General features: G+C 42.6%; 1 protein-coding gene across 3 annotated transcripts in view; it reads right to left on the reverse strand.

The window, feature by feature from the left end:
- Positions 1-12,257, reverse strand: part of RPGRIP1L (RPGRIP1 like) — a 171,832-nt gene that overhangs the window by 37,068 nt on the left and 122,507 nt on the right. For all 3 annotated transcript variants that reach the window (XM_075940280.1, XM_075940279.1, XM_075940284.1), the window contains one exon: positions 12,117-12,214. In XM_075940280.1, coding sequence (XP_075796395.1) covers positions 12,117-12,214 — 98 coding nt within the window. The remainder of the gene's footprint in view (positions 1-12,116; positions 12,215-12,257) is intronic.

The raw sequence follows: 12,257 nt of genomic DNA on the forward strand, positions 1-12,257 counted from the left end.
ACCTAATATGCCATTAGCCTTCTTGGCTACGGGCACACTGTTGACTCATATCTAGTTTCTCATCCACTGTAACCCCCAGGTCCTTTTCTGCAGAACTACTACTTAACTGGTTGGTCCCCAACTTGTAACTATGCTTGGGATTCTTCCGTCCTAAGTGCAGGACTCTACACTTGTCCTTGCTGAACCTCATCAGATTTCTTGTGGCCCAATCCTCCAATTTGTCTAAGTCATTCTGTACCCTATCTCTGCCCTTAAGCGTATCTACCTCTCCCCCCAGCTTAGTGTCATCCGCAAACTTGCTGAGGGTGCAATCCATCCCCTCATCCAGATCGTTAATAAAGATATTGAACAAAACCGGTCCTAGAACCGAACTTTGGGGCACTCCGCTAGAAACCGACCGCCATCCTGACATCGAGCTATTGATCACTACCCGCTAGGCCCGGCCTTCTAGCCATCTTTCTATCCATCTTACCGTCCATTTATCCAATCCACAATCCCTTAACTTGCTGGCAAGAATATTGTGGGAGACCGTATCAAAAGCCTTGCTAAAGTCAAGGTATATAACATCCACTGACTTCCCCATGTCCACCGAGCCAGTTACCTCATCGTAGAAGCTAATCAGATTGGTCAGGCACGACTTGCCCTTTGTGAATCCATGCTGACTATTCCTAATCACTTTCCTCTCATCCAAGTGTCTCAATATGGATTCCTTAAGGATCCCTTCCATGATTTTTCCAGAAACTGAGGTAAGACTGACCGGCCTATAGTTCCCTGGATCATCCTTCTTCCCTTTTTAGAAGATGGGCACTACATTTGCCTTTTTCCAGTCATCCGGGATTTCTCCCGATCTCCACAACTTTTCAAAGATAGTAACCAAAGGCTCCACAATGACATTTGCCAACTCCCTCAGTACCCTCGGATGCACTGAGTCCGGACCCATGGATTTATGTACGTTTAGCTTTTCTAAATAGTTCCTAACCTGTTCTTTACCCACCACGGGCTGTCCATCTTCATCCCATCTTGCATCACTTAGCACAGAAGTCCAGGAGCCGACCTTGTCCGTGAATACAGAGGCAAAGAAAGCATTGAGTACTTCAGCTTTCCCCACATCATCTGTCACTAGGTTACCTCCTTCATCCATTAGGGGCCGCACACCCTCTCTGATCACCTTCTTCTTGTTAACATGCCTGTAGAAACCTTTCTTGTTATCCTTCACATCCTTAGCCAGTCGCAATTCCATTTGCGCTTTCGCCTTCCTGATAACCCCCCGGCATTCTCGAGCTATACCTTTAAACTCCTCCCTGGTCATTTGTCCAAGTTTCCACTCTTTGTAAGCTTCCTTTTTGTGCTTAAGTTCACCAAGGATTTCCACTGTAAGCCAGTCTGGTCTCCTACCATGTTTGCCCCTTTTGCTATGTGTCGGGATGGTTTCTTTCTGTGCCTTCAATTAGGCTTCTTTAAAATACTGCCAGCTGTCCTAGACTCCTTTCCCCTTCATGTTAACATCCCAGGGGATTCTGCCCATCAGATCTCGGAGGGAGTCAAAATCTGCTTTTTTGAAGTCCAAGGTGTATATTTTACTACTCTCTTTTCTTCCTTTGGTCAGGATCCTGAAATCTACCATCTCATGATCACTGCTTCCCAGGTTGTCACCTACCTCCACTTCCCCTATTAGTTCCTCCTGGAACTGGAACTTTTAAGTCCCTTAGCAGTAACATTCACACTGCTAATATGCACAATCAAGGCAGCAGGGGAGAGGAGGGGATGCACAATCAGAGGTTAGCTGGACTGCAGCAAAATCAACTGAGTCAAGCTTTCATTCTGATTGTTTGGAACCGGTATGAGCGGACTCCAGGAGCCAATCAAAAACCAAGAGGCTACAAGCCACTGTAGAAGTCCTGAATGCAAAAAGCCCACTGGCCAAAACACAAACAAGAGCCAACTCAGCCTGAAACAAGTTGAATTTCCATCTATTTTTGGCTAAACTGGCATCACTACTCCATGTATGCATAAACAGTTCCACATATGAACACTTAGGCATCCATTTGAGGTTGTAACACCTGCATGTAGGGTTGCCAGGTGTCCAGTATTCACTTGGGACAGTCCGGTATTTTCACCTCCTGTCCAGCAGAAAAATTCAGAGAATACCGGACACCTGAGATGTCCATTATTTTCTGAATTTTTCCCCTGCCAGGAGGCGAAAATGCCGGGCACCTGGCAAGCCTACAAACACTCAGTGCCCGGCCTCCCCCGCCCAGCCCCCATGCTTACCTGGTTCCCCAAGGCTGCCGGCACAAAATGGCTGCCGGCCAAAAGACTTAGGGGAAGCAATGCTTCCCCTGGGTTTTAGTGCTCAACCGCTCCCCTGTTCCTATCCCTGCTCTCACTCTTAAAAGGGACATGCTGTTTTATTTTTATTTTGGCTTAATAAGCCCTTGGAGTCCTTTTTTTTTGCTCAACAACTTTGGTCTCCCCCCCACCTTTTTTCCCCTTCAACAGAATTTTTTTTCTCTCTCTTTTTTTTTTTCCGGAGGGGGTTGGTATTTTTGTTTCAACCATCTGGCAACCCAACCTGCATTTCCAAATCAGAGTCTCATATTTGCATGTTCAGGAGTCAGATTTTACATGGGCAGGTTCTATCCAATCACATTAAATATTTCAAATCTTATACATGGGGGACACAATATACAATATATGTGCAAGGAAGAGAATCGGTATGCACAAATGGAAGCCATTACATATTCTGAAATGATAAAAATATATACTCCCCTTTGGTGTATGCACATAATTCATAAATGCTATTCAATGCCAGTGCAAAAGGAACATATTAAAAATTGAAAAGTGTTTATTGCTTCTTATTATGCACATTCCATTGTGTGCATTATGGATGTTCAACCTTTCACAACACATTTTACTGAACACCAGAACCACAACTACCTGGCATTGCTGGTTCTTGTTATTTAATGGTAACATCCAAATTAATTATATCATGAGATCTTAATTTAGAGAAACAGATTATGACAGTTTTCACTAAACTACTATTAGTGCAAAAATGCCTTAAAATATCTGCATGTAAATGTAAACCTATCTAAAGGTAAATGGGACCACCACTGTAAAAATTGCTTTTGCCAGTGATTGCCTTACGGGCACATTTTAAAATAACGTGGAAGCTGACAGCAGTAAATTTTATTGTGATAATTGAAAACTATATCGTTACTGAAAATGATAAAGTGCAGAGGTGGAGGTGAAGGGAGGAGGGATGGAACAGAAAAGGCAATTGTTTTTTTTTTTAAGACTATGCCAAAGCAAATGCAAATTCCTAGTTTTGATGTATATTTTGAGGACCTGAAACAAGGCTTTTAATCAACGTATTATACATCAAATTGATAATGTTAACTTCAGATTATTCAAATGTATGAAATATTCATAGAGAACTGTCCAAAGTTTTACATTTCCCTGACTTTTTTTCCCTCTATTAATTATCATGCCTGGAAGCTTTTTAGTAAAAGCAGCAGCCATCAGCCTGACTGAACCTGACAAGCTAGCAAGGCCCAATTACACTGGCACTCTGTGGCACTTTGATGTACTGGAAACGAAAAGAGATAGGGGCAAATTGTATAGCACATTATGTTAATGACTTGATTTAATCCAGCCACTAAACTTTATGTAGCCTGTTAAAAAAGATGCTAACACTAATTACGCCACTTTGGAAAGGAAAGAAAAGGACAAGCATTTCATACCGACAAAGTGAAGCTCATAAATGTTGTAAATGAAATGAAACAAAATGAAGTAATCTATGATTAATTATACATCATAGACAAGAAGAAGAGAGAAAGAAGGAAGTAGTACAGCTAAGTACTGGAAAATCTGTTAGATTCCTTTTATGATCAACATATCTAAGAAAAAACCATGAACTGTCTGATTTGCAACATGCAAACAAGAAACAGCATGATCTCAAATGGCTTAAACAGTGTGGTATGCAGTTGAGATTCACAGCATAACTAGCATGATCTCTAAAAATCTAAAGTTTTATTTACAGAGTTTGAATTACTGCAGGACATGTATCTCAAACATAAAAGGTACTGTCTTTAACAAAAAGAAAATTAGTTCAATCTCATTTTTATAAATTTGTATTCTTTGAATTAACCAAACTTTCAGATAAAGGAAGCCATTTTCCTCCTAATTTTGAATTATATGCTCCAGGCCACCAATACCAGCCTTATTTCAAATCTACTGATGTAATACTTACAAACTGCTAGGTTCTTCAGTAATCTTATCTACCTTCTTGCACATTTGCTTTGTTTCCTGATGAACAGATCAATAGGATAAGGAAAATGCTAATGATCCATAAATTAATCTTTCTAAAATGGAAAATCTTTTATGATTATTTTAACAAAATTATTTAAGCATAAAGTGCAGTACTACTGTAAATTTGTTCATCGGCTACATTGTTTGGCTTAATGCTGATTAGTAATTTCCAGTTTAGTTCACACTGTTACAGATTAAAGAATTTTATAGCATTCACTATGTAATTAAATAGAATAAAGTTCCACCGATTAAAATAACTTCTGTATCTCGAATTCAGATAGGTGGTAGCACTTCTAAACCTCCGTGAAAAGTGATGAATAGATGTGCAGTCAATCATGCATGAAACATTGCTTAATGTAGCTAGTTATATTCTAAGATATTTCATATGCTTTACAGAGATAGTGTTGGAACACAAATCAGATTATTATTGACCATTGTAGATAATCACATTTCGAAATGTTAAAAAAAAATCAAGGTCACTCAGCCCAAGTGAAATCACTCAAATACAGTCTCAGACACATCAGAAAAAATTACTGAAGTACAAGTTGAATGTATCTAGTCCAGCACACTCTGGTCCAGCAACATCCAAGGCCCAGCATGGTTTTAGTTAGCCAGATGTCCACTTATCATGGGTGTGGCCAAGTTTCCTGTGGTCTCAAAGTTTGTTTACAGCCTGACTCCCAGTGTTCTGTTATTTAGCTCTACTTAACCTCTACGAGCCTTCTGCGAGTCCCGTAAAGAGTGGAAGTATTGGCAATGCTGCTAGACAATATTGACCTTCCATGGTTCGACAACTATCAGGTCCTGAGGGTGTTGAACTAGAGAGGTTGAACCTGTACAGGTTGTACCTCCAAAAACCAACACTACCTGGTGCAGCAACATCCCTCGTCTAACAGGGCCTCGGATGCTCCTGTACCAGATAGTCCAGGAGCCTAAGGGCAGGAGGGCTAGCTGGCTGGGGCAATAGGGTTGGCAGACCTGGCTGGGGCAGCACGAGATGGGAGGCAGAGTCCTGCAGCAGTCTCCAGAAGCCTGCAGCAGTGTGGGGCTATGGCAGAGTCCCCTGGTAGCACAGGTCAGCACTGGGCTAGAGCCCTGCGGCAGCCCCAGAGCCTTATGGCAGCCCCCAGGATTTTGGGGTTGAGGTTGGAGCCCTTCAGCAGCACAGGACCAGAGTTCTCTGGCTGCTTCTTGGAGCACAGGACCAAGTCTGGAACCCTGCAGTAGTTCCCTGGAGTGCAAAGCCGGGGCACTGCAGAAGGCCGCAACAACGCGGTGCTGGAGTTGAGCACCATGGCAGTGAGGGGCCAGAGCCTTGCAGCAGCCTGCTGGAGCACGGGGACAGACCAAGGAGGTCCAACATGTACTTATTATGCAGACAGAAATATCATAGCCATTTTTTAATTAACTAACTTCTTTACCTTACAAAGACTGCTCAATTCAGCTAAATTTACATTGTTATTCTCCATGCCTTTAATAACCATTATAACATTTTTATTGAAACAAAATATATTGAAGTATCAGAGGGGTAGCCAACAGAACACCACTGGCCATCACCTACAGTCCCCAGCTAAAACCTCTCTAACGCATCATTAGTGATCTACAACCCATCCTGGACAATGATCCCTCGCTTTCACAGGCCTTGGGAGGTGGGTCGGTCCTTGCTCATAGACAACCCGCCAACCTGAAGCATATTCTCACCAGCAACTACACACCGCACCATAATAACTCGAACTCAGGAACCAATCCTTGCAACAAACCTCGGTGCCAACTCTGCCCACATATATACACCAGCAACACCATCACAGGACCTAACCAGGTCAGCCATACTGTCACTGGTACATTCTCCTGCACATCTACCAACGTAATATATACCATCATGTGCCAACAATGCCCCACTGCTATATACATCGGCTAAACTGGACAGTCCCTACGTAAAAGAATCAATGGACACAAATCTGATATTAGGAATGGCAACATACAAAAACCTGTAGGGGAACACTTCAATCTTCCTGGACACACAATTGCAGATCTAAAAGTAGCCATCCTGCAGCAAAAAAACTTCAGGACTAGACTTCAAAGAGAAACTGCTGAGCTACAGTTCATCTTCAAGTTTGACACAATCAACTCTGGATTAAACAAAGACTGGGAATGGCTTGCTAACTACAAAAGCAGCTTCTGCTCTCTTGGAATTCACACCTCCAGATCAGCTGCTAGAAGTGGGCCTCATCCTCCTTGATTGGATCCACCTTGTCATCTCCAGCCTGATCCTGGCCTGCATATTTATACCTGCCTCTGGAAATTTCCACTACATGCATCTGACGAAGTGGGTCTTTGCCCACAAAAGCTTATGCTCCAACACTTCAGTGAGTCTATAAGGTGCCACAGGACTCCTAGTCGTTTTTTAAAATATATTGAAGTAAATTTTCAAACTCGTTCTATATTGTGTGTGTGTAGAATCATAGAATACTAGGACTGAAAGTGACCTTGGGAGGTCATCGAGTCCAGTCCCCTGCCCCCATGGCAGCACCAAATACTGTCTAGACCATCCCTGAGAGACATTTATCTAATCTACTCTTAAATATCTCCAGAGATGGGGATTCCACAACCTCCCTAGGCAATTACGTTCAAGACATTTTTACATATTTTTTGTGCATAAAAACAACAGTAAAATCTACCCATGTAACATCCTTTGCATGTACAAGTCTAGGGAATTCCCTTTTTGTATATATCTATTTATTCATAGACACAAAACAATACATGCAAGTGAATGCATGGACACAGTTGCACCACCAAAACAGAAATTGAACAGATTATGATAAGGCTTCTTTGGAAAAATGGCTCTTTGTGCTGCAGATAGAAAAAAAGTAGGAAAGAAGAGAAAAATTATCTGTTAACAGTTGATTAAAAACTATATGTATTGTCAACATCTCAAAGTCAGCGGAAGTAAGACAAGATGCTGATAAGGACAGGATGGATACCACTTTATTTTTACACCATCTCTGTTATGTGAGGGCGTATCATTCTGATGTTATAGATGGGGAATGGAAGTACAGCAATATTGAGTGTAATAGTATCTACTAATTTTGAGTGTCCAATTTGAGGCATTTAGGACTTGATTTTCTAGAGTTCTTTGCACTATATAACATTTTACAATATATGTCACTTCTCATTGTCTGCAGTTTCTGCTATATGTACTCAGCAATTCTGTAAATCAAGACTGCAGAACATCAAGTCAGACACCCAGAAAAATAAGGAACACTCAGTAATCAACTATGAACATTTTGGTGTAACTAAATTGCTAGTATCACATCACACAGAATTGTGTGGCAAAGGCAGGGATAGTCTTCAGTTGTCCAGAGGCAGCTCTCAGTAACCAGAAAGCCAACTGCTGTCATCCTATTCTATCTTGCCTCTTTCACTCCATAACTTTCTTAGGGTATGTCTACACTGCAAAGTTAATTCGAAATAACAACCATTATTTTGAATTAACGTTAATAGCGTCTATACATGCAAACTGCTATTTCAAATTTAATTCGAAATAGCAGAGCCCTTAATTCGAATTTGGTAAACCTCATTCTACGAGGAGTAACGCCAAATTCGAAATAGCTATTTTGAATTAAGTGCTGTGTAGACACTTAATTTGAAATAGGGGGCCTCCGCCCTTCCCAGGGAGCCCTGGTCGCCACTCTGGGCACAACCAGGAAAACTTACTCTCCTGGTAAGTTAATACCCTGGAGCCATTAAAGGGGTAGATCCTGGCCACAGTGCCTGTGCCAGCTCCAAGCCTGCCAGCCCGGAGCCAACAGTGGCCACCGGGGTCCCTGACCCAGTGGCCCCAAAACATGAGCCAGCAAGCCACTGGCAGCCAGCCCTCCACCGCTCCCCAGGAGCAGTCTGCCAGCTCCCAGGAGCCTGATAGGGGCTGGAGAAGGCAGGCGCCTTCCTGGTCCAGGGTGGAGATCATGGACCTTATTCAGGTTTGGGGGAGATGCCCCCAACGTCCATGATCTCCGCACTAGACGGAAGAACACGGCCGTCTAAGGCAGGATAGCTGTCAGCCCGGCCACCAAAGATCACATGCGAACCCAGGAGCAGGTTTGCATGAAAGTCAAGTTGGTCCGGTGAGATCCTCAACCCTGAGCTTCCCCTCCCCCTTCTTCCCCTTGCTTCCCTCTTTCCAGCTCCCTCCTCACAGGTTTCTCCCTCCCCTCTCCCATCCTCTCTCTTCCCCTCTCCTACCTCCTTTTCCCAATCTCACCAGAGGTTCATCCCCCTCCCCCTAGTTTTGTTCAATAAACCCAGTTTCTATTTTTGAACATACGTGTCTTTTATTTGACATCAGGAAGGGGAGTTAGGGAGGGGTAAGTGGAAGGTGTGAGGAAGGAATGGGGCACGAGCCCCCGGTGGGGAGGACCGGGGAAGCTCCTCGGGGTGGATTATCTCCCTCAGGGCCTCCTGGATCCTGACAGCCCCCTGATGAACCCCCCAGATGGCAGCCTGCAGCAAGTGCAGCCGGGTTGATGGCAACGACCCCACGAGATGCACCAGCGTGCCCAGGGGCAGCTCTGGCTCCATGTGGCTGAGTGCTGTGGTGTCCCAAGTTCGGACACTCAGGGCACTCCAAGACAGGACGGCTTTGCTGTCCCTCATTGAGGTAGACAAGCAAGCGGGGAACTCTGAGAACTGTCTGTCCAGGGTGGGGGTAGGGTTCCTATAAGCACGGAGCTCAGTTAGCCTCAGACAGCAGCCCCACACACTAAGTCCTAACATGATGCCCTACCAGCACTGGTTCCAGCCATCCTTAACTTTGGTTCAGGGTCCACTCAGTGTGGATGTGCTATTTCGAAATAGCAAAACATTATTTCGAAATAGTTTTTGTGTATACATGCGTTATTTTGAATTAGCTTAATTCGAATTAACTATTTTGAATTAATTCAAAATAGCGCTGTAGTGTAGACATACCCTTACAGAAAACAACCTCTTGTACTATATACACAATTCTGATTCATCCCCAGAGCAGGTCCACACTATTCACTGAAGGAGTTAGAGGTCTTTCTATGTCATCATATAATTAAAGATTACAATATAATGCATGCACAAGGGGCCTGAATTAAGGCAACCTTCATTCTGGCTTTTTCTAGTTTGAGTGCTTGACTCCAGCCCACGCAAGCTTATGCCCACATAAATTTGTTAGTCTTTAAGGTGCATAGGACTATGGTTATAATTTGACATGGAACTTACACTGAAAATGGCCTCTACATTGCTTGAAACATTAAAGGAAAGCTGTTTATAAGCTTTCTTGTAGTTTGGTAATGGCATGATTGTTGAAGCACAGAACTTTACAAATTTATACTATTCCTACGAACATCTTCAGTTGCTAGACCGGGGTGGGCAATAATTTTTGACAGGGGACCACTCCAAGGTTTTAGAAAGTGGTCGAGGGCTGCACTCTTCCATAATATTAAGGAAGGAGATGCGGGGTCTGGAATGGAGATTGGGTGTAGAAGGGAGCTTGGGGTAAGGGATTGGGATACAGGAGGGAGAATGGAGTTTGGGAGGGAGTTTGGGCAAAGGAGTTGGTTGTGACCTAGCACAGGGGACTGGAGTGCAGAGGTTTGGGATGTGACCTAGGGCAGGAGGGGATTGTGATCTGGGGCAGGGGACTGGGGTGACAGATCTGGGAGGGGGTATGGGCGTACGAGGGGGACAGCGGGTTTTGGGTATGTTTAGTGTGTATGTGTGGGGGGGGGGCAGGAAAGGGCTGGGGTTCTAGAAGCAGGCTGTGGCCAAGAGACTTACTTGCCAACTGTCAAGCTAGCCTGCCTGCCTGCAGAGCTTAAAATGTTTCCTAGCCAGCCAGTCTGTCGGGCCATGTGCTTTATGAATAACTGAGTTGAGGAGAGGGGGCATGGTTCTTCTTTGCTGCCTATTACTCCAACAAGCATCTCGCATTAGCTGGGGTCTGCCAGAAACTGGCCAATGGGAATATGCTAGAGGTGGGGAGGCTCCTAAAACTTCCTTCTTCCCCTCCTGTTTTAAAACAGAAACGGAGCCCTGCAGTCATGTTTCTGCTCAGTGGATGGGGTTGTGGGGCAAACTGGGGTGCTTGCCTGGGTCTCCCCACTGCCTCTGCGGGCTGGATCCAGTGGCTTGGAGGGCTGGATTCGGCCTGTGGGCCATATTTTGCCCAGGTCTGTGCTAGATTTATTCTCACATACAAATTAATTACATTTCTTTATTAATTACTAAAAGTAGACAGCAATTTTCAGAATGACCTCATCTAGTAACTTCTTGAATTGCTATCCCTTAAAATTCAGATTAACTGAAATCTGATTCCAAGCATTATCAAAGCCTGTTCCCGCATTCCTGCAGAACTCCATCTGACTGAAATGGGATTCCCCTAGGTAGAAAGACTGACATAGGAATAATGACCACACAAAAAAACTGGAAGTAAAAGACCTATAGAAGCAAGACTTTATTGGTAACAGAGAAAGAGGCATTACTGCAAGCTAGGTTGAATCCTGCTATGGACCCATTGCTTACACTATTAATATATTAGTACTTCGATAATGCACTTAAACTGGCAAATCCTCAGTATACCAATATTCCTTTCCCTAGGGAGCTGCAGATACATTCTCAGTACAATGAAGTGTAGAATTGCCTCTCCTTTTCTCCTGCCAAAAACTGCATCCTTTAAACTTTATCTGGTCCTTCTGTGGGTACAGAATTTGGAGCTACATTTCTCATATACAAGGACAGAACACTCCAATGTTTAAATCACTCCCTAGAAAGTAAACTATGGTCTCAGTTGAACAAGGTACTTAACTTTCAGTATGAAAATAATGCTACTGAAATCAATAGTAAAATTCTCATGCATAAGTATCTTGATGAATTGAAACTTAAAATAGATTTTTTTTCCTTTCAGACTTAAAGGTCAAATGTAGGAGAAAATATGTCAGTGGTTGAAATGCATTAAAAATTACCCTATAGGTAAATCATGCTAAATGTATTTGATTTCAGTTTATCTGAAAATTCAGAAAAGCACAGTTTTTTCTTGTCCTTGAATTAAACTACAACCCTCCCCCCAAACCAACAAAACAAAAAACCCAGTATTTTGCAAAGAAGGAAGAACCAAAGAGCTGATAATAAAGAGTAACTACAAGCTTTTGAGCATCTGATTGATTAGATGTACAGAGGAAATAAAACAAGCAAAACAATCCCTATAGTGAAGACAGTAGAAATCCTAACAGGAAAAGGATTGCAATTTTATGGTGCAAATTAAAAAATTAAAAAGAATGTTCACAAGAATGGATCCAATATTTAGACTAACTCACCTGAGTCATTGTTTTGGATGTTTTTTACCTCCCTAACCCACTTTTTTAAACTGAAGACAGTCTTCAAGTTTTTAAAAAAATTTAGAGTGAAATTCTCACATTCATTAAAAACTTTCAAAAAGTGCTGGAATACAATGTTGCTTAGTTAATGATGCCAATATTTTAACTTGCCAAAATGAACATTCTGCTTTTAAAACTCAAGGTAAAAGTCCATTTAAATATAAATAATAAACTGATTCTTATTCTTGATGTAGATGGTATCATGAGTTTTTGTGGGCACAACCCACTTCTTCAGATTATCGGAGTGATTGACGTCCAGATCCAAGAATAAATAAAGGAAGGAGGGGGGAGGGGAGGGGAGAAATATTTCACTGCTGATATCAGAGTAAGATATATTCAAAATATGTTTTTCTTAGCTTCACATAATTTCCCAAACAGAAGAATTGAATTGCCATAAATATGCTGACTGACCTCTTTAACATTCTTGGACACGGGGCTAGGAACAATACAGTCATCACTGTCAGTTATTATGGATTCTGTGGCATCAAATGCTTGTCTATTATCTTGATCTGTTAGGGGAAAAAAAAGTTTAAACCTTCTGTATTTGTAGTC

Source organism: Pelodiscus sinensis, chromosome 12, assembly GCF_049634645.1.
Source record: "Pelodiscus sinensis isolate JC-2024 chromosome 12, ASM4963464v1, whole genome shotgun sequence".
NCBI classification, from domain to species: domain Eukaryota; kingdom Metazoa; phylum Chordata; order Testudines; family Trionychidae; genus Pelodiscus; species Pelodiscus sinensis.